The following is a 21,568-nucleotide window of genomic DNA, read 5'->3' as shown; positions in this document are numbered from 1 at the left end:
CAAGAGCGTAAATTCTACACATTTTTATCCAAAATTGAAAATAAAAATGTTCGGGGAAGACTGGCCTTGTGGTTAAAACACAGGAGTGGGAGTCATTTGTTCCCAGTACTGTCACAGAGTTTTTGGATAACTCATATCCTTTCCTGGTACTCTAGTTCTCCTCATCTAAAAGCAGAGACTGATCAAGCTTATCTCTTAACAGAAGCAAGATGAGCTTTCCTTTGCTGACACAAGCAAAAGAAAGACAGAAAATATTAAATAATTTTTGTGAAAGAAACAAATGGGAAGATTTTCAGTATGCAGTTTTTCCAAAGAGCGTAGCTGAGCATCTCAACTTGACAATTGAGGGTCTTCTTTTCCTTGTCCAACCAGCACGTGTTTGCGCTGCAGAAATCAACGGAATACACCAGATGAAGCAGAAAACTAAATCTTTACATTTGCTGTGGCATTACCCAGAAAACTGGTGAAAATAAGGTTTTTTAACTCTGAAGAGAAAGGGCAGAATTTCTCTCGTGTTTTCAGATTTGACACATTCTGAAAACAAATTCTTCTGGGCTTTGAAAACTCAAGTTCCAAAGAGATGAAAGCTCCAAAAATCAAAGTTGGCAAATAATTCAAAAAGCAAGCTCATGCCATGTGGAGACGCTTCACCTGAGGGTTCTGGAGACAGTCATTCCTTGACAGGCTAGTAACTAAACAGAATAAATCAGCACTACATTCATTCAAGACTCCTGATATTAATTCTTACAATGTACTGACAGCAAGGAACAAGGAACTGAATTATTGAGTAACTCAAAATAAGGCACTAGGAAATTATGTGTCATGTTTCAAACGTTTGGAAATGAACATATTTCTATGCATTGCACTGAACCAGGCCATTGATAGGCCAATTCCTCACCCTGGCATTCAGAGTTAACGTTATACTTCTGGTTTACTTAGTTGAGGTGGCAGGTGAACTTTGTAGCTACGGTTGTCCCAGTGGTAACGGTACTAGTTAGTCATCCTGTATGCATCACTTTATCCAGCTCTAGGTGGGAAAGCTCATGCAACTGCTTAGAAGTAGCTGCAAAAGGTAAAAAAAGAAAAAGGGAAAAAGCACGTATGAGAGTTTGGACATTCAGCTACATGCACCGGCTGCTCACGTATGTGCATGACTATGAAAACTAGGAAAAATCTGTTCCAAGATTTATTTTTATCCAAATAGAGTTGTTTCCACACCCATTCCTTCCCCAGGGGAATCAAGCCAGTGGTTCACAGAGTTGAGGCAGTCAGATTTAAATTTGGAGCTGCCCTGTAGCGTCCAGGTTTGCTTTGCTCCCTCTGCTGAGAAGCACTGCCAAATCTGAAGCGTGCCAAGCGGGTCAGATTCAGAAGCTTGTCAGTTCTGGTTCCTCCTGACACTCCGGACACCGAGTTCTGGAATCCAAATGAAGAGAACACTACTCAAAGAATGCCGAAGTGACTTTTCCCATTTTGATGCAGATTGGTGAGCTCAACAGGTTTTTGCCTGTTATCCAGCTCCATTTGCCTTTTTCTGTCTGTGCACAGTAGTTTGCACAACACCAGAAGAGACAAGGAGATAATCTTCCATGCATTTTAAGTTTGCTCAGTCATTGATGATTATCATACCCTTTAGAGAGACGGGATTGCAATTCCCATCTGTGCAATTCACAGCATTTCCAGGGAGTCTTAACAGGCTGTTCTTACCAGGTGAGGATGGTGAGAAGGGTTCTCTTCCAGTGAAGCTCGCAGATCCAAACTGCTGAGGGTGGGGTTGCTGGAAGGGATGACATTCTCCCAGCCAGCCAGACAATGCTGTGAAAAGAGAGGGGAATGCTGCATTAGAGTGCTTTCCCCTTTTTAATCTACTGTGGCCTGTTAGTTCTAAATAATAACTTCTGCACAGAGAGGTTTTAGCAGGTAATTAACTAATTTGTGACAAGTTTTATGAGACTAACAGGAAAGAGAAGACATCTCTAACGAAGCAAAACTGCATAGCTTTTCCCTCTTCCACCTTTCAGTGGATAGTTATTTCTAAAACAACCTCCCGCTTTGTGAACTCAAGCACCTGACCTCTCTGAACCTTTCTCAACTGACTCATCCTGTTCCCTAAACCTCAAAACCAGGCCTCTTCCTGCCTCTTCCCTGGAAATCTCTAGGCCAGGCCTAGGTCTCATTAATAATATTGCCTGTGGCATTGCCTAGCGGCTGGAATACGTGACTGACTCTACAAAACCAGTTTTGAAGCCAACTTTGCCACAATTTATTTTGCCTGGCCCTTCTACACTGCGAATACTTCAAGGAACCTTGTCTTTTAGACTCTCTAACATCTGTGGAAAGAAACACAGGCACTCTTACGCATGGCTTATTGTGTTGAAAGGTCAATGCCTGAAATAAATCAGCTGAACCATGCCCCAGAAGCATACAGCTCCATATGATACTTTTTTCCTCAGTGTAATAAAGCATTTGGAGATATGTCACATACTTTATTTCTGCTAAAGTATGAACTCAGAAGCACACAGCAATGGCCTTTCTTGCTATCTTGGTGACACAGGTGAGAAATTTTAGTGGAAACCCTGCCAGGAGGGTAACAGATTCTCTTTCCTTCTTGTGCTGTAAAACAATGCCCAGCCTGGGCTGTGCCATCCGCATCGGTAACAAGACAGCAACTTACCGAAGGTAACGCTAGATTGTCTACTGGTTCAAGGCTCTTCCTGCGATGGGCTTTGTATTTGTAGGCAGGCATAAGGGTAGATGTGGGAATGCTGACCCTGCAACCACACAATGGAAAATAATTGCCTACACCTTTGACAAGGTGGAGGAAATCTGCATGCCTTACCTATTTGGAATCCAAGGGCCTAATCCCAAAGTCAACCAACAGTTTTGGATTAGGATGTTAGACACTTAACATGCGCATTCAGATTCTGAGTTCAAAACTGTGTCTGCTTATGGGAAAGATCAGTAGTGAGTGTTTAAGCAGGAGATATCCCTACCTTGAGAACAGCTATTTTGATGCCATTTTCTCCCTCACAAGATCAATTTTTTCTTCCCCATTGTCTCAAGTTTTGTAGATTACAAAGCAATAATTCTTAACTACCTGACATAGGCTGGTTCTTCCAGTGTCTCTGGGGGCTGGTGACTACGTGGGATCTTACACACGGGGCAAGCAGATTCTGAATCCACAGGGACAGTGAAGAGGCGCTGGTTTAAACGGTAACAGTAAACACCTGCCACAGAGTAACGAACAATTATGGTATTTCCAGTTTGTCAGAAGGTTCCTCAACCCAGTCAACAAAGCTGTGTTCTACCACAGTGCCACATATGCATTCTATAGAAAGAGCTGCTTTTCCTGAAATATCGTTTACATTTCCTGTCCCCAAATTAGTTCCTAAAAAGCAAAAGCAAAATTTCAACCTCAACTTAAAACCAGAACATTAGCCAATTACAAGAAACCCTGACAAAGTAAGATGACACTGAGAGAGGAACCCTAGAAGGCTCAAGTATCTTTGGAGTAGGAAGTTTAATCTGGATTAGAAACTGCAGCTAAAACCAACACATTCTGGTGTTGCATGATTGTGGGGCTCTCTCAGAACAACAAGAAAATACTGCTCAGTTGTTTGTACACAGAAATTGGATTAGGATGAAATCTGATCTTACATTTATGGGAACCGCTTATCAAATCTGGTTCTTGTTCAGAATCTATGTAATCCAGAGCTTTGGGCCTAAAGAAACACACAAATACATCAGTTAGTGATTTGGGGCAGGCCCTCTGAACAGCCCCACATTTCTTTTTGGGAGGTAAATAAAGGGCTACAAAACCACTTGTACCATCTTCCACTCCAATCGGATCATACTTCTCATTATGCTAAAGGGATACATTGCTGCTTCAGCCCTTCCCCCCTGCCCACTTACTCCAGGTTCTGCTCATTAATACATGCTTCTTTGTTGGCCTGTCGGAACTCATGTAGCTCAGCAAAATATTGATCAGACTTTTCTGCTACTGGAGAGTTGGTATCTAGGAGCCCTGAGAACAGCAAGGAAAGAGAAAAGTTCAAGGATTTGGCAAATTTGGGAAATCACCAAAGCAAGTGTCACGCAAAACAGTCAAAACAACAAAGGTCTGAAGCACCAAAATGGACAACGAGAAGAGCATGCCAACATGTCAAACCAGAGATGTACTGCACGGTTTGGGTCCCTTATTGCACCCATTCGTTTTAGTGACTTGGTGTCCTCCCGACCCCACTCAGTTTTGCCACTTGCTGCCTGGATTCCCACACCACTGCCACTTCACCGACGCGCAGGCCACCTCTGGACAGGGAATGGCTTCTGACAAAACTGTAGCTCCTCTGCTGAGACCTGCTACATGAGCTCTAGCTCTGCAGTTCTGTCACACCTCAACTTAAAGGGGTGATAAACTGTTTTAAACCCTCACATTACGACATCACACTGAGCCTTCAGGTTTAGGATTCACCTGCAATCCAGTCGTAGCCCAGAAAAGGACACGCAGACCAGCTGCTCACAGGTACGGTATATTCTTCAGGGTCAGGCTGAAAAGTCACATGACCAGCTTCCCTCTGGGAAGAAAACAATTCATAAAGATATCCTATACATCTAGCAGGACATTCAAAGTTACATTCAAAGGAAGATGATCAGAGAAATACCCTGCTCTTCACGCTTACGGAAACAAGCCATGGAGCAGCAACACCACACCAGCCTGTTCTCCCTGAGCATCTGAATTGCATACACAGATGGCAAGGAGTCTTACAGCGAAGTGCTCCAGTTTTCTGGACTTGGGTTCAAGGGCTAAGGAAAGAAAGGCCCCAACAAACTGCCAACAGTCCCTGGCTGCTACGGTTGGGAACAATTCTGACCCCAACTTCCAATTTGCACAGTGGGAACAGGGCAAGCAATGTTCTCCTGACCCTTTCTCTCCATCCATCTATTGACTTGTGAAAATAAGCAAAGCATTGGTTTCACCGTTTACCTTCAGCTCTTTGGACTGAGATGTCAGCAAGATTGATTTGCAGATTATGGGCTCTTTAAGGACCACATGTGGCTTGCTGGTCTCTTCACTTTGTATTCTGCTCACTGACGGGTCCACATGATCCTCAGGCTGTTTTTTCTTATGGAAACCATGTAGCAGAGTGGACTGTTTTCTGTTCTCTCCATATCCCAGACAGAGGGATTCTTTCTCTGGACTTCTTTGACCATGACCATCTCTATCTACTCCAGAAGTTTCTCTGCCACACATAGTGATTGCAGACACTGGCATAACATTCTTTTCATTCCCAGGAAAGCTGGAATCCAAAGCGACTCCTTCCTGCATCTTCACTCGTTGCTGAACCCCTCTGTCATTGCTGCTGTAATTAAGAGATGAACAGAGGGCTGCTCTGGCTGCGTAAACTCTGGGTTCCATAGACACCAACACTGCAGGCTCAGATGTAGAATTCACAGCATTGTCCTGGTTTTCCTTCTGTAATGACAGACACTCTCGTACCACATGATGCTACAAATACCTATCATTAGGACAGTTCACTCAGCACGAGAAAAACCAACCTCCCATGCTAGTCTGCTCACCCCTTTAAATTATTGTACAGAAAAACCCCTCAAATCCTGATGTTATTCATGACACATTATGAAGTGTTTGGAGAAGGTAAGAAAGAAGTCCACTTCCATCTAAATGCAGCTTTTCCCAGTTTGAGGAACCGCTAAACTTTCAACCTTTGTGCTTAGAAGAAACAAAAGGATTATGTCCTGCAATGCCACAAGGCCCATTTGCTTCCCAGAGCTCCCAGACACAACACGTACCCCTCTCTTGGGCACAGGGACAGATCTCTCGGGAGCCGCTCTATTATGAAGAGATGCTGGAACGAGTGGCCTGCTGGGAAGTCTTTTTCTGATCTCTTCCTGCTTCATTCTGAGCCTCTGTAGAAGGTCCTGGTTAGCCTGACGCAACCTCTTCAGGTGCTCTGACTCCATCCTATGAAAACAATTTCCTGTAAAGCCAGAGGAAGCATGAATGATATAAATGGAACATTGAGTAAAGAAGATGACTCAGGAGAAACCCCTTTCAGGGGACTTCTCATAAAAAACCCTTAGAGCTGTTGAAACATTGGGAGTGTTGATCACCGCTCCTGAGAAATCAGCCAGTCTCAAAACTCTTTATGCTAAGAACTACCACCACTGCACACTTCTCCCCCCTCAGATGTACTGTCAAATATTTGCACCCAGAAACTGGTAGCTGGCTGGACAGAGACAAGACATTCTTACAGAGGGAACCATAAACACAAAAAAGTCACACCAAAAAGCCAAATAAGCGACATCTGATTCCGAGGCTGATACTTAGGACAACCTTATGTAATTCACCAAAATGTATTTGTGATAATACCAGGATGCTCTTAAGTTCAAAATATAAATTGTGGAGATGAATATTTGTACTACATCCAAAAGAAATATTGAGTCAAAACTGTTCTCCATGTTCCATAGGCAGGAAAACTCCAAAAGGCTCACTTATGACTCAGGATGAGGGCTCAGACAATTCCAGTCCCACACATTAACCACTAAAGGTTACACTTTATTAGAAGTGTGGGGAGGTTAACAGATAAATAAAGCTTAGTTTGATTGGAAGGTTGTTATGCTGTTCAGCATGTTTACAACATTATAAGCTCCTCTAAATTTGCAGAAAGTGTTATTTAAATAAAACAAAGCAAAACCCTAAAGCCAAACCCCCACATTGTTTTTGATTAGAGTGATCAATTATGTTCTCAAGTGAAACTGTGCTTCTCTAGGACCTTTTGTTCTGAAGGATCCCTGAAGGATCTCCAAAACTCACCTGGTTTGTTTTTGTGCCTGCTACCTTGGCAACTGAATGCATGGAGTCAAATGCATATGCTCTACAAAAGCACTGGAAAAGGAAGAGCAGCGCTAAGAATTAAAAAAAACTACAAATCTTTTTGTTACAATAAATGAGAAGCACGCTACTAGACACAAAATAGGAATATCAGTCTTGAGGAACTGAATTTGAGATAATTTGAACAGAGTTCCCACAGTATTCACAGGACAAAGCTAACAGCACCCTCTCAGCATTTCTCATCGAAAAGCAAATACTCTGAAAATAACATTAGTCAGGGGACTTTTTGGAAGGGTTTTACCAGATGAGATCCACTTAGTATAATCTGCAAGAAGCTGTTAGGCCTTCATGCTCAACCCCAGGGGCTCAAGGGTATGAAACTGCCTTGGTCTGAATACTTTGTGAAAAGGAGCTTAGCTTCTCACAGCTAAGAAAAATAAATAACAGTCGTCTTGGGAACTAAGCACTCTCATCTCTCCGAGGAAGTTGTCTAACACCTACGGAGGGCTTCCCAGAGCTGTTTGTGCGCATACACGCTGGTTTGGCTCTTCCGTGGCCAGGAGGAAGGGCAGTTGGCCGTTGGCACTGTAAAATTCCCCTTTCGTCTTTAAAAGGCAAGTCTAGCAGGCGACAGAGATCCGCTAAAGCTTCCCTGCAGGGTACGGCGTGGGGAGCCCGCCAGTCTGACCAGGCCAAGCACTGCAGCCGTTCAGACTCCCCCCGCTCCCCTCCCGCCGCCTCCGCGCGTCCGGGCCCACCTGCGCGGCACCCCGGCGATCCCGCAGCCGGGAGGGCCCCACCGCCGGCGGGTCCCCGCCCTCGCCGCAGCCAACGCTGGGAATCCCCCGGGCAGCCCCGGCCCGGCCGTTCCCGCGGCGCAGCGGGGCTGCCGGCGGGGCTGGGCCCGCCCCGCGCTCCCGGCATGCGCGGGGCTCAGGCACCGCCCGGCCCGCGGTCACGGGCAGGACGCGGCCCCTAACTTGCTCCTTTTGGGTTCATTAAATAGCCACAGCTCATCTTCTGAGCTCCCCCAGAAGCTGAACGGGAGCTGTTTTGAAAACGTACCACTAGAAACCTGCCGCCTTCTCACACACACCGTGTAATCTTATCAACCGAGAGTACTGGTTCACCACAGTTAACACAGTACTTGCTGACCATTATTTCCCACAATATTCTCAAGAAAGCACTGATTCAATATTGACGTTTTTAGTATAGCTTAAGAAGGAATCTCTCAAGCCTCCCCATCAGATAATTCAGCATTACTGGTCTCGTTAATTTACATAGCAAGAACACAGATAACAGGTCACTGTCGTCAAACAGGCAATTTACTACAACAGGGCAGCATATCATTCTCCAAATATATTATACTTACACTTGAAGACTTTGTATCACAACACGCAGAACACATCAGGAGAAATACTTTTCCAATTCATTTTTATTTTGGTTTCCATTGTTTATAGCATTGATACAGGAATAATTCATGCAAATTTATCACCTTAAATACAGCAGAGAGAAAACTCACTGGTAAGAGTATTTTGAAGAGCTCCATCAACATAACACAATGAGGAAAAATAAGTAGCAGCAATAAGATAAAGTGCATTTAGCTGACCTCCTTTAATAAGAGTTGGAGGATGATTGCTTTTGAAATTACCTGTTCACAGGATTAGTTTATCATTCTTTATGAAAAGCAGAGAACTGCTTCCTTGCTAATAGTGTCCATTCTTCCACCACTCTGAATTAAAGAAGTACAGCTGTATTTTATTTAAGAGGAATCCAGCTCATAGGGCTTTCTGTTAAAAGCTCAATTCTAGATTACTCAGGCTTGTAGGGACAAGTGTTATATATGTATGTAAAAATTCTTCTCTCCCAGGTTAGTTTTGCTTCTTAAAAAAATCCAGGTGGTTCTTTCCTTCGTTCTATAGGTTGGGTTTCAGCACAACACTGAGAATGCCTACACCACCAAAATCTGAACAGTGTCAGAAACATACACATTGGCAAGACACCAGATTCTAAGAATCCACCAATATCTTTGCCCTTTACAGATGAGAGATGCTAAAGATGAGCTCATTTATCAGATTTCCCCTAAAGGCTGCTGAAGACACACTAACAGCACGTCTTCAAAAGCAAGGTCAGCGTTTTGGCTAGCCCAGAGCTGCTGAGTAGTAGTACATCATCATCTCCCTCTACCTGGAATCGACAATTTTGTAGTGTGTAAGGGATGTACTTAACATTTTAACTCAATAGCATAGTTCAAAGCCTATCATGAATGTGTACGTGACAGCCTGAGAGACTAGACATCCACATTTATTCACATAACACCTGCAGCAAAATAACAGTGGATGATTCCACTTACTCCGGTATACTTCATCACAAGCCTAGAAAACATAGTTCCAAAGGCAAGGGCTCAAATTTCTTTCTTACTCATTCTCTGATCTGATCCAAGCCACATTTATGTCCTGGTGGTTGCCTGAGGAAACCGACCAAGGCCAGGGAAGTCCTCTAATGAAAACAGCTTTTCCGTTTGGGTTGGATTCAAAGCTGTCTACTGGAAGTGAAAGGTTTGTTTGCCTCCTGCATTTCAGGGACATAAGAAAAGTCTCACTGCCAGCTCCTACACGATTAAGATACTTCAACTCTTACTGCAAATCTTAGAAGAGCCTAAAGTACTTACTGACATTTCACTATTTTAACTCCCTCAAGTATCAGGCAGCTTCTTCTTTCTGGAACTTTTGCGACAGGTGAACCAGGGGACCAGTCACATGCACAAATATTCACACCTGAGCAATGAACGAGAAATCTTAAGCCCAGCTGATAGCATGTTCAAGTGAAAAGTCTCATTGTCAATAAGAAAACAACTCTTAGTAGTTCTGAATTCAGCTGGGACTCCTCAAAGATAGCCCACATTCTCTAAAGTTTGATGCTGAAGAGATTTAGGGTGTCACTAACCTCAGAATTACAGGATCTGATTCTGGATTCCTCGGACATTTTGTGGGGAATACAAAGGTTATGCTTAACACATGGCAAAATATTGACCCACCAAGTGGAAAAGAAACTTTGCAACATTGGAACCTGAATCTGGTACTACTGAAATCAGTGGGAATTTCTCATCTATCAATTCCAACAGGAAGAGACTCAAGTTCTAGTTCCAAAATCTTACACCCCAAATTGAAAATTGCTTCAGGACAAAACTAACAGATAAATTTTATCTATTTGCAAATAACAAATATCTTTAATAAAATTAATTGCCTTAACCCATTCTTGCCCTGTGATGAAATAAGAGGGACAGGTCTCCCCCCTGCCCCAGAGGAGCTGCACTTGCCAGCTCATTCTCATACTTTAAAATAAGGGAAACAACAGGAAATCAAATTACTGCACGGACTGTAACATCCTATGGGAACTCTACAATAAGCAAAATCTCTTACAGCTTGTAATCCACATGCTGTTCTTGTGGCCAAACAGTGGCTAATGGAATTCCAAAGGCCTGCTTCCAGAAAACACAGCTGTGCATTTCCAAAATAACCCCACATTCATCAACTTATCTCATAAGGCAGTTCATTACATTCTGTCAACTGGCTTTTCTTCCCTATTTTTCTTCCTCAACAAGCTGCCAACTATCAGCATTACCTCCTTCACAGGAGCTAGTTAGGTCTTTGCAATCTATTTGTCCATGATGTGAAATGGGCCAGACTGCATTACTCAAGAGGAAGAACCAAAGACAATAAGCTTACCAAAGCAAAATCTTAGTTCCTCTTGCTCTGGAAGAGAACTGGGTTTTGTTCATAGGTCTAAACATAACGACAGTAATAAACCTTTCAATGAACATGGTGATTCTCTGTCATGTTCTATAATAATGGAATATTAACCTAGGAAGTGGGCCTGCACGTGCTATAAATACATTGTGAAACCATCATTATTTCTGTGTGCATGGGATCTGTGTTTAGACAAACTGCTTGTCACACATACATAAACTTGGGGCTTGGAAGTCAAAAGTTCTATCTTTATGTAGTAAAATGAATGACTTCATAAAGAGGTGCCAGAATAACTTTCAACCTGATAAACATTTGCTTGTTTTAAACTTGTTACTGTACTTGATTTTGCTTTAAAAAGCCCCCTGTAAATGTATGAAGTACACATTCCTCCTGCAGTAGCCTCGTCTCACAAGAAGGAAAAAGAAGAGTAGTAATCAGCTAGTGTTCAAAGGTGGGACGCAAAACTGGGAAGCAGAATCCTACTGTTCACACAGCAACTGGAAACGTGGCAACAGGCTTTTGCTCACTCCCTTTAGGGAATTCCATCACCCACCATGTTCTCTGCAGTAATTAAGAGAGCACTGAAGGGAAACAGTGTTGGTTTTCTCTTCTTTCCACACTATCTGCTTTGCTGCAGGTACTGATGTGTGAACATGTTGAGTTCACTGTCAAGCCAACCCGCTTTATTCCTGCAAGGACAGAAAGTCTCCATTAGGCCAGTAAAACACCTCTTCTCACAGCAATCCGAAGGAAATACAACTAAAACGAGTGAACAGCAAAGCATGCAGAGGAGAGCCAGAAGTCCATTCCAAAACGCTGCGGCCATTCCTTGACCGTCCCCAGGTCAGGAACGCTTCCCCGCCAAAGTCCCTAGGCTTTGACATGTAAACAGAGATCTTGGTTACAACTTCACATTGATCTTGCTGTGTAGATATGGAATGTTTGAAAAATTCTTCCCAACGACATTTGCAAGGTGAAGAAAAACATCAGACAATCGTGTACAAAGGCAAGGGTGAGACTTTTTGCATCATTTTCTATTGGCCTGAAGGAGTTTATAGGAAAAATGTATGTTTGATAAATGGAAAGCAACTGTAATTCCAAACAAACCAAAAACAAGAAAGAAAAAGTGTTTTGTGGGAGACTGCTGACAGTACATGGGAAGGTACATTCTGAAAGGGAACACAGCTCAGTAGAAAAAGCTGCTGCTATCTGCACATCAAACGCTATGACAGAAGAAGGACTGCATTCAAAGATACACCCTAGTCTGAACATCCTGGGGCAATCACGTAAAAATCAACTGTATGCAAACGACAATACAATCTCACCTGAGCAGTTTTGCTTTGCTCTGCAGTGAATCCAGAACTTCAATTTTTTTATTCAAGGCAGAAATTTCCTGCTCAAGATTCTCCCGCGTGACATCCACTTGCTGACACAAATGAGCAAACGTTCCAGCAAGCTCTCTAAGAAACAAAGAGAATAGTTGGATACGACAGAAGGTAAGAAAGGTAAGATCAAGCAGCAAATTCAAGGAATAAATCCCTTGGTGTACAGTGATGACAATACTGAGTCAGGTGCTCATCTTTCCACTTTTGCACAAGCATCAGTGCAACTTGATTTGGGAGACAGAAGTACATTAAGACTAAGGCGTAACAGCACCAATGTAAATACTACATTGGTGATTCAAAAACTCAAATGTTCTTTTAAAACACATGTACTATTACACATTTTTCAACCTGGAATTCAATATGCAGACTTATCTTGTTTTAACAAGGAACATCATTAAAAAAAAAAAAAAACCAACAGAATTCAGATAAAGTTTAACTGAATACAGGCAACTCACTGTTGAACTTGGTGGCTGCAATTAGAACCTGTGTAACTGACGATGAGCTGCAATTTCTCACCAGCGTACTCTACAAACTGCCGTTTGAAAGCTCTCTCTTTCGCTTTTGTGGTCCAGGTGAGTCGCTCATATACATAAAGGAGCCCATAAAGGCCAAAGGAGAGAGCAATCAGTCTCCAACCCACAGCCTTCCAGACCTAAAAAAAAGTACATGGAAAAACAAAAGACATGATCATCACCTAGGAATGATGGTAACTCCTAAAAACAGCGCACAGAGCATCGTACTTACATTCTAGGCACATGAAAATCAACCCCGACTTGCAAGTGGTTTCATTGTTCAGACAGCTTACTGCTGATGTCCAGTCCATAAAATAAAAATACCCAACTTAAACTATCTGGGTTCTGTATGGGTTAACCTTCCCAGTATATTTAAATATCTGCAAGTGCAAATGAACTTTGTATGGTTCATAGAATCCCTGTTTCTGAAGTAAAAGATGTTTCTAAGCAACCACCTCCCCTTTGGGAATTCACCTGTGACACTGGAACAGCAAGTAGGTATGGAACTGGCACTAGAGAAACTTAGACCCTGCCACAACAAGATCTGGAGTTACCGTGCAACTTGAGCTAGATCTCTTATGCCTCTTCAGGCTGAGGAGATTTGAGATTCAAAACATTCATTATTTTCAAAAGACAGAGAAGCAGGAGGTAATGATTTTCTCTTATATAAATTAGGTACAGTATCTAAAATTAAGTGCTCTCTTCCCCTTTCAGGAAGGTAGACAGAGGCTCTTGGTAGACATTTCTGTCCTGACTCCTCTGTAAATGGGAAAATACCAAATTTTATTTTATTCTCATAAAAGAACCAAAGACTATTTAATACTTCCATCATATACTTTGAAGGGTTACATTCACAACAACCCTGGGTCCAAGCCTAACTATTACGCAAAATAAGCTCAATATTTATACCCAAATGGAAGAACAAAGGATAAAGTATTTCACTATCCGTGGATAGCAAATATCTACACTCAGCAGTGCGAGCACTTTCAAGTCAGTGCTCCGACTTTATTTATATAAATACTGCTCAGATTGCCAACGCACCACGCCACCAACCACGATGATCCCCATGGAAGTTCGGGAGGTTAATGAGGCCAGTCCTGTCACCATTGACACCATGAGCTCTTCCTGTGTCATAGAGCCCTGAGGCAAAGGAGGCAGACTGGGATTTGCTGGTGTTAAAGGGCGTTGAACCTAATTAGAAAAGCAGTGAAAAAACAAAATACAGAATAAGAGAAGGCAAGCCACTGCCCTTCCCACCAAGAAGACTTCAGCAGCTACCAAAATGATGAATATCACACCTACCCCTGACCACTCAATGAGATATTCTACCTACCTGGTCATTATAGCCCATCAAGGCCCAACGACCATTCTTTGGTCCCAAAAACCTGTTCACCAGCATCGTCCATCCAAGAGAGAAATGGAATTCTATGTCCTCTTGGAAGTCTGCACAAAGCTTGTCACAGTTCAGATCATAGCTGAGCATGAAGCATTGTCGGGGAATTAACATGTCCACCTGGCCCCGCAAAGAGACTGGGAGAAGGGGCTTTAAACCATCTGCACAGATGGAAAAGAGAAACATTCAAAAAATGGATATTGAGTTCACAAAAATTAACCAGACTTGTATTCTGTAATCAGGGTAGTTCTGGGTTGTTCCTTCCTCCACAGTTGTTTTTCTTAGCACCTTAAATTTCCTAAAGCCAAGCACGTTGTAAAGCAAGAGATACATCACAAATTACTATTAAATTCTTAGTGTTTCAGACCAACTCAGAAGGAAATCTTTCCATGGACCCTCCCAAGCCCTTACAGGTAGCTGCTGAAGTTTACAGTTTAGCGATAACTCGGAAAACAGAACCTGAAGGCCAGTTCTAAAAGCATTTAGACACCATACTCCTCTTAAAGCTTATATTCAGACAGGCACCTAGTTACAAGTCATTCACATTTCATTAGATCTTGGTCTGTGAATCACCCAAGTTTCCAAAGTCACAGTTCCCCTCTGTCATGCAGGATTAAGCTGATCGTATGTATTTGTTAGCAAAGCACTACACAAGTTCAGATAGAGTGGAAAAAAGCAGGAGTAACTAGTCCTGATGCCAGCTGCACATCAGCCATCAGATTAAAGAAAAGCCCAGAACACCTACTTAGTTGGTTTGCATTACAGTTACAGGAAAGATAAAGGGAAATATTGCCTGCTGAACTGACCTATCATTTCTTGTTGCATTGTCTGCAGGGAAGTTGCAATTGCATTGGAGCAACGATCCGACATGTTACGACCCAGACCTTCCTCAATATGTTTATGCAGCTCCTGACAAACAAAAAAAGGGTTATTAAGCTTAAAATAAACATAGGTAAGATGCAGGCTGTGGGTGCTAGTGCTTGCCAGTTAAAAAAACCCTCCCAGAACAGGAGCACGCATTCTGTCTGCTCAGTGTTCTAATATTAGTTTCATTTTTCTTCCCCATTCTCCAGTGGAGGAAAAAGCAAATCAAGAAATCTCACATGTACTCTGTGTAGTCTAGGAAAAGTTCTGTTTGATCTATATGATATGATACTGCGTATCTGCATCAATTTATCACTAAGATTATTAAAAAAATAATTTATTTTTTTTTTTATGATGTTCACTCTTCACAGAAACCATCCAATATAAGGAATATTCTAACAAAATATTTTTCCCAATATGAAAAGCTTAGCTCATATCTTAGTTGAAGAATGCTAAGCATTTCAAAGAGCTGGCATAACAACTGACTCACAGCTAAAATAAGGCCACTTTAAGTTCCTTAAGTGACCTGTAAGACGCAAACATCACTTACACTTTTATAAACTTTAAGAACTACTTGAGATGGATGGAAGTCTGCTTGGTATTCATCTACCAACACTGAAAGCCGTCTGATTTCTTCTGCCATTGCATTTGACACCTAGAGAAACAGCACAAAACAGCTTCTAGATATTCTGTCCTCGGGAGAGATGGAAAAGCACCAAAGACATGCACTTCTTAGTAAGCACTACTGAACACTAGACACTAAGATTGTGCAGCGCCATGTGGCCGTTGTGTGCCAACTGCAAAACGCGATGTTGCTGACTTGCAAACAAATAAGGTGGCTGAGCAGCATGTAGATCTATGCTCTGTATAACAACACGGACAGAAAAAGACTGAGGCAATCTAAGACTTGTGAAAAATGAAGTGCTGGTAGCTGTTCTGGACAATCACTTTTTCTGCAGCCACTCTTCCTTACCTGCCTCTCCACTTCTTCTGTGATCTGCTTTATTTTCCGCTTGTAGTCTTGAGTAAGGAGCTCCAGCTGTTTGTCAATAAAACCTAAACGTTCCTGTCGTTCCTCTCGCATTTCCAGACAGTAAACTCTGGTGAAAAAAAAAAGCACCCATCAAAAAGCCGGATAAATGCACTTTTGATCACCAAATACCATTTGAATCCCAGAAACCAGGCAGATTCTCCTGCCCAACAACAAAATGTGTCACTATCTACAATACATTACATACACTAGGCACAGGACAAAAAAACATTATTCACCCAATAATTTCACAATTCAATAGAAGCAAGACTACTGGTACTTGTCCTTCCCACTTCCAAAAATGCTGTATTCTACTTTGCATTTCAAATGCTCATATTCCCTTAGATTTCTCCCAGAATACAAGCTTCATTTACACAAGCACCAAGCATCAGCTCTCCTCACCGCTGTTCCTGGGCAGCAATATGCACAGAATCCATGATGAGACGAACATCTTCTGCGATCTGCTTTGCTCTCACCGTATGCTGCTCAAATTTTGTTTTTACTGCTGACTGTGAGATACATTCCTGTATACAAAAGGCAGCCAAGATGAGAAGGCAGAAGCACACTAACACAACTTCCCCCTCCCGTGTAATCTGTTTCCAAAATGCGGTCTATTCCGTGTTTATAAATTTCAGTCCCCAGCTTTTCAGGAGTAAAATGTAAACAGAAGGTTAGCACACATTTACACTCACCTCAAATCTTCTCTCAAAGTTCTGAAACTCAAACATTCTTACTTGAAATCCATCTGCCAATGCTCCACCTGAGAGAAAGTACAAAACAACCACTTGAGTTTTGACAAAGCAATCACATGTTGGACATCAGGAAATGCTCCTGCTTTACCTTGAAGACAATGCAAAAGTGCTGCTAAGTCACCTCTTTTTTTTGACCATTCCATTAATAATCTGACCCACCCCAATTTAATCTTTTTTTTTTTTTTTTCTAACAAGATATTCTCTATTTTCTTCTGTATAAGAAAATGGAAAGTTTCTGTTTGCTTTCCTCACCTCCTTCTGGCATCCCTTGAGCCTTCTGAATCCTGGCATTCAGCACTTCTTTTGCTGACACAAAGAAAATTCGATCTCCTGCCTGGGCTCGATCCACCACACCCAGCTCATCTACCAGGAAACTGGTACAGCGCTCCATGTGCTGCCGACGCACCTGAGGGATAAACACGATAAGCCCCACATGCAGTTAAATCCACTTTATGCTCCATCTCTTAAAGGTTAGTCCAGACACCCAGATGCCTTCTGCTAGTCCAAGCTACCAAAACAAAACAATATTAAAAAAAAATCAACTTAGCTTCTGGAAGATTCCAGAAGAGCAATCTAAGTGATCTAACTTCAAAATTCCCCTGTGAAACTCCTGATTTACAGCTCAGAAATTTCAAGAGTCACCTCCTGACCACTGCTCTACAGTCTATGCTCCCTCTAGTCTCCACACTGTGGTAATAAAAACCCAAACTGTAAAACAATTACATCCAACACTTTGATTCTACCCACAATGACCAGAGGCAAAATGGACTCGATAATATCCATGCAAAGAGAAGGAATTTAAACACATCACAAACCTCTTCCATGTATTCTGGTTCAGAGGCAGATGCATCCCAGCGGTTATTTAAAATAAATATATTGGGTCGAGACAGACGTTCATTCACCTTGTGAAAGAACTGCTTCTCCTAAGCAAAATGGGACAAAACCTCTTAAGATTAATATGTCATTTAAAAAAACTTTTAGCTAAATTCACTGAACAAGTGGACTTGAACATACAGTTTGCATCAACGTTGATTCAGAATTTGCCACGAGGACAAATACGTCAGCATCTAGACAGAATTTGTCAATCCAGCTGTCCAGCTCTGTGGTTACATCAATGCCAGGGCTAGCAATAAAAAGAGACATTACTATGCTGTGAGAACAGCAAATAATAGAATTAAAAAGCTAATAAGAAATATGTTTCATTTTTTCAAGGCATTAATTTCCCACATCTGAGCTACACTGTCCTGAGGTGACACAGAGTACAGACTAAAACGAAGCACCAATCAAGAGAAACTCTGACTGCTCACTACAGCAAAGGACTTTAGTCACTGTCATAGATAGAACAGGGGCAATTTCCTTGATGTCTTCAAATAAAAATTTAGCGAACATTTCTGTAATTAATCTCTGATAAGCAGGAAAGGAAAGAAAGCTATTTCTCACCTGTCCATCAGCACCAGGTCATCCTTTAAGAGAGGACATTTGGAATTAGGCCACATTACGCTGACTAGGCTGCCAGCATTCAGAAGTTCATCTTGATGAAGGGCATGAGCCAGCTGGTTTACTGTCTATTAAAAAGACGGATAATTTATAACACTTTGCATATACTAAGACCCATTAACACAATTATCTCTCCTTCAGGGCTGTTCACAGACAATTCAAGATAAAACCCAACCCCAAATCACTTTCTCCCTGGAAGGTTTTCAACATAAAACTTGCTTGAGTCTCCCAGGCAAAAGGCGACCACCTAGTTGGAGTTTATGAGAAATTCTCCTTAAGAAATTTTCCTGTCACAAAAGGCTACTGAGGAATTACCAGGAAGTCTGTGCCTTCTGTTAGTCACACAGAGCTCAGAACTTCCTGAGTCATCGTTCTGGTTCCCTGCTATCACTAACAAATAAACATATCTTTTTCATAAAATGAACAATTTCCATGCTATATCTGGCTCCATTCCTCCCTTCCTACATCATAAAAAACGCTGTTCTTCATCTCTACTTCTTTAATAATTAAAATCCTTAATTGTGAAATCTATTAATAGTGCTTTTATTTTCTTGTTTCTTCCAATTTCTGGCGCTTCTGAAGAGCTCTTCTGCTTTATCTTATGCTTAAGGAAATTGTACCTTAACACTCTTCTTTTCCTCTGAGCCTTCCGTGAGCAGGAAAGCTTCATGTCCATCAGTCCCTTCTACACGCAGGAAACAATTAGTGGTGTGTCCAATTCCTGAAGGAAGGACTTTGTCCCATAGCATGGCATTTATCACAGTGCTTTTTCCATTGCTTGTCCTGAAGTCAGATTAAAGAATGTTATAGCTAGGCCTCTTGCTTTCACACTACAAAAAGCTCTCTAAAACAAGCAGTATCAAAAGTATTAACAATTTAGATGCCACAGGAAACTTAAAAGATGACTTTTCTATTTTCTTATTGTAAGAATTCTTCCAAATCAAAGAATTATGCGGGGCAGTATTTGCTTCCAATTTACAAAAGGACTAATACCAGGGACATGCAAATTACAAGCAAAAGCTGGAGCACTAGGGTTTCTATAAATATTTTTTACTGGCTACAATCCTAAAAATGCCAGTCACCTTACTGAGTGGGGAGCGTAGGCAACATAAGCACGTGACTCACCTTCCAAAAAAAGCAACTTTCATGTGTCGTCTTGCCAACACTTCACTAATGCCACTGACTTTTGACAGGTAGCCTTTGACTTCCAGTACCTGCTCTTCTGTGGTGACGGGATCAAGCTCTATGTTCCTGTGTGTTTCTAAAATGAAAATTATATCATGTCTCTGAATTCCAAATCACCTCCCTCCGTACTGGGTGCACTCTTCATGATGTAACACACACAACTAGAGGTTTATCTGTGTCCCAAAGACTGTGTGGGTAATCTTGACACACGCAATTACACCCTGAGGCAATTTTATATCAGATGGTTTCTTCCATGTATCTAACAATCACCCTTATCCTCAGGACTGCCTTACACAGAACACAGCAAACATTTCCAACACTCCAATATCCTCAAATAAAATTTTTCTGTCTGTGTATTAAGCTGCTAAAGCAAATTTTGGGCATAAGGTACACAACACTAGCAATGACATGTCTAGGTAAGAATACTGAAAGAATTACAGGTAAAAAACCTAAAAGGCCTTGTATAGGCCAAGCATAGCTTAATAACTAGCTCAGTTTCATAACATTTGTGAACTTGTCTGCTTTAAAACGTGAACCCTGAACCCCATTCAAATCCAATCAAATAATTTTCTGTTCTCCTTGTAAATACCAATATATAAGCACACATGGACATATAAATAAGCACAGGTATAGTGATGTCATTTAACTGAATGAGGGGTTTTGGTGTGTGTTTGGGGAACTCTATGTGGGTGAAGCAGTAACACACTTGCAGTTCAAGAATTCAGCTTACCTTCCAGGAACGAGGAGCTCTCATTGATGTATGCGGCCAGCTGCTCAAAGATACCATTGATTTTCTTCTTTGCAGTGACAAAATGTTTAAGTGGAGAAGCATTTACCTCAGCCATGTGTCTTTTATCCTTCTTCACTGCAACTATTGACTTGGAACGAGTGAACAACAGGGACATCGCGCTACAGGGAAAAATCCAGCAAACAACGGTGGCTCACCAAGTGCCAGTTAACTAAGCATCTTACCAAGAATTAGATAAATACAGGTTTTAAAAATAACTTTTTTCTTCCACAAAGAAATTGCTCCACTTTCTACAAGAGCAAATTACTCAAATATCAGAAATAATAATAATGAAAATCCATCTTTGTTCTCCCTTCAGGTCAACAGCCCCCAGCAATCATGTCTCCCTCTGCTTACTTTCAGGATGAGTTATGTTTTCACAAGTCAGGCATGGTCAGCTTGAGTCCCTCTTGAATACGAATGACTGCAGCTCTCCTGCCGTCCCCCTCGCCAGCCTCCGGCCCACAGCTCTTTCAGTGACGCCGAGTCCAGCTTGTCCCTGTGGCAGAGCGACCAGGGAATGAGGGACACAGGCTGCCAAGCTCCCTGACCGGCCCAGACCGGCTCTGCTCCCCCGCCATCCCAGCACCCGGGGGATGTGCTGGGCTGATGCTTCAGGCAGCCCCACAGAATCCCAGAATGTTAGGGATTGGAAGAGACCTCGAAAGCTCATCCAGTCCAACCCCCCCGTCGGAGCAGGAACACCCAGATGAGGTTACACAGGAAGGTGTCCAGGGGGGTTTGAATGTCTGCAGAGAAGGAGACTCCACAACCCCCCTGGGCAACCTATTCTAGTGTCTGTTACCCTCACTGAGAAGTTGTTTCTTCTCATATTTAAGTGGAACCTCCTGTGTTCCAGTTTGTACCCATTACCCCTTGTCCTATCATTGGTTGTCACCGAGAAGAGCCTGGCTCCATCCTCCTGACACTCACCCTTTAGATATCTGTAAACATTAATGAGGTCACCCCTCAGTGTCCTCTTGTCCAGCTCCAGAGCCCCAGCTCCCTCAGCCTTTCCTCACACGGGAGATGCTCCACTCCCTTCAGCATCTTGGTGGCTGCGCTGGACTCTCTCCAGCAGTTCCCTGTCCTTCTTAACTGAGGGGCCACAACTGGACACAATACTCCCGCTGCGGTCTCAGTGCGGCCCCATCACCTTCTCCTCACACCTCAGGGGACGGGCGGGAGGGCGGCAGCTGGCGCGTGCACGGCAAAGGGCGGGAAGCGGGCCCCTGCCGCCCCCACAGGGCGGCGCGCGCCTCGGAGGGCAGAAAGACCCTGCCTCGGCGGGTCCTCCCGTCCCTGCCGCCCAGGAGGCGACCCCCACAAGAGCCCGTCCCGACCTGGAGCGGCTCCCGCCTCCCCCATCATGATGCGCCGCCCCAGCTCTCACCTTCACCGCCGCCACCGCGACTCCGCCATGTTACCCCCACCGCATCGTCAGGCGCGAGGCGGCGCGTGTCATCGCCGCGCGCCCTCTCGCGGGGCATCACGGGAGCCGTAGTCCGAGGGCGCCGCCCCGCACTGGCCGCCAGAGGATCGATCCCCCGAGGGGACACCGGGC

General features: G+C 42.9%; 2 protein-coding genes across 6 annotated transcripts; both read right to left on the bottom strand.

Moving 5' to 3' along the window:
- Positions 1-8: 8 nt before the first annotated feature.
- Positions 9-8,345, bottom strand: MIIP (migration and invasion inhibitory protein). 5 transcript variants are annotated; one of them, XM_065037600.1, is made up of 11 exons: positions 7,609-7,834; positions 5,809-5,996; positions 4,985-5,473; positions 4,472-4,574; positions 3,913-4,024; positions 3,658-3,722; positions 3,098-3,227; positions 2,675-2,771; positions 1,708-1,815; positions 1,219-1,416; positions 9-1,063 (listed from the first exon to the last, which is right to left on the bottom strand). In XM_065037600.1, the coding sequence occupies exons 1-10, from the start codon at positions 7,772-7,774 to the stop codon at positions 1,252-1,254; spliced, it is 1,623 nt and encodes a 540-aa protein (XP_064893672.1). In that variant the 5' UTR covers positions 7,775-7,834; the 3' UTR covers positions 9-1,063; positions 1,219-1,251. The 5 variants fall into 5 exon arrangements, with proteins under 5 accessions (XP_064893672.1, XP_064893673.1, XP_064893675.1 ...); XM_065037601.1 differs by lacking the exon at positions 9-1,063 and adding an exon at positions 6,833-6,904 and having other exon boundaries at positions 1,173-1,416; positions 7,609-7,707; XM_065037603.1 differs by lacking the exons at positions 9-1,063; positions 7,609-7,834 and adding an exon at positions 8,223-8,345 and having other exon boundaries at positions 1,173-1,416.
- Positions 8,268-21,526, bottom strand: MFN2 (mitofusin 2). Its single transcript, XM_065037593.1, has 19 exons — positions 21,398-21,526; positions 20,362-20,503; positions 19,948-20,126; positions 19,158-19,293; positions 18,653-18,815; positions 17,976-18,100; positions 17,550-17,658; positions 17,351-17,458; positions 16,788-16,941; positions 16,476-16,543; positions 16,186-16,307; positions 15,727-15,853; positions 15,304-15,408; positions 14,696-14,798; positions 13,830-14,050; positions 13,538-13,687; positions 12,440-12,636; positions 11,925-12,059; positions 8,268-11,288 (listed from the first exon to the last, which is right to left on the bottom strand). The coding sequence occupies exons 3-19, from the start codon at positions 20,120-20,122 to the stop codon at positions 11,219-11,221; spliced, it is 2,268 nt and encodes a 755-aa protein (XP_064893665.1). The 5' UTR covers positions 20,123-20,126; positions 20,362-20,503; positions 21,398-21,526; the 3' UTR covers positions 8,268-11,218.
- Between the last annotated feature and the right edge of the window lie 42 nt (positions 21,527-21,568).

Source organism: Columba livia, chromosome 21 (assembly GCF_036013475.1).
Source record: "Columba livia isolate bColLiv1 breed racing homer chromosome 21, bColLiv1.pat.W.v2, whole genome shotgun sequence".
Taxonomy (NCBI): domain Eukaryota; kingdom Metazoa; phylum Chordata; class Aves; order Columbiformes; family Columbidae; genus Columba; species Columba livia.
The sequence above is the reverse complement of the archived record's forward strand: the minus strand, read 5'-3'. Positions and strand labels throughout refer to the sequence as shown.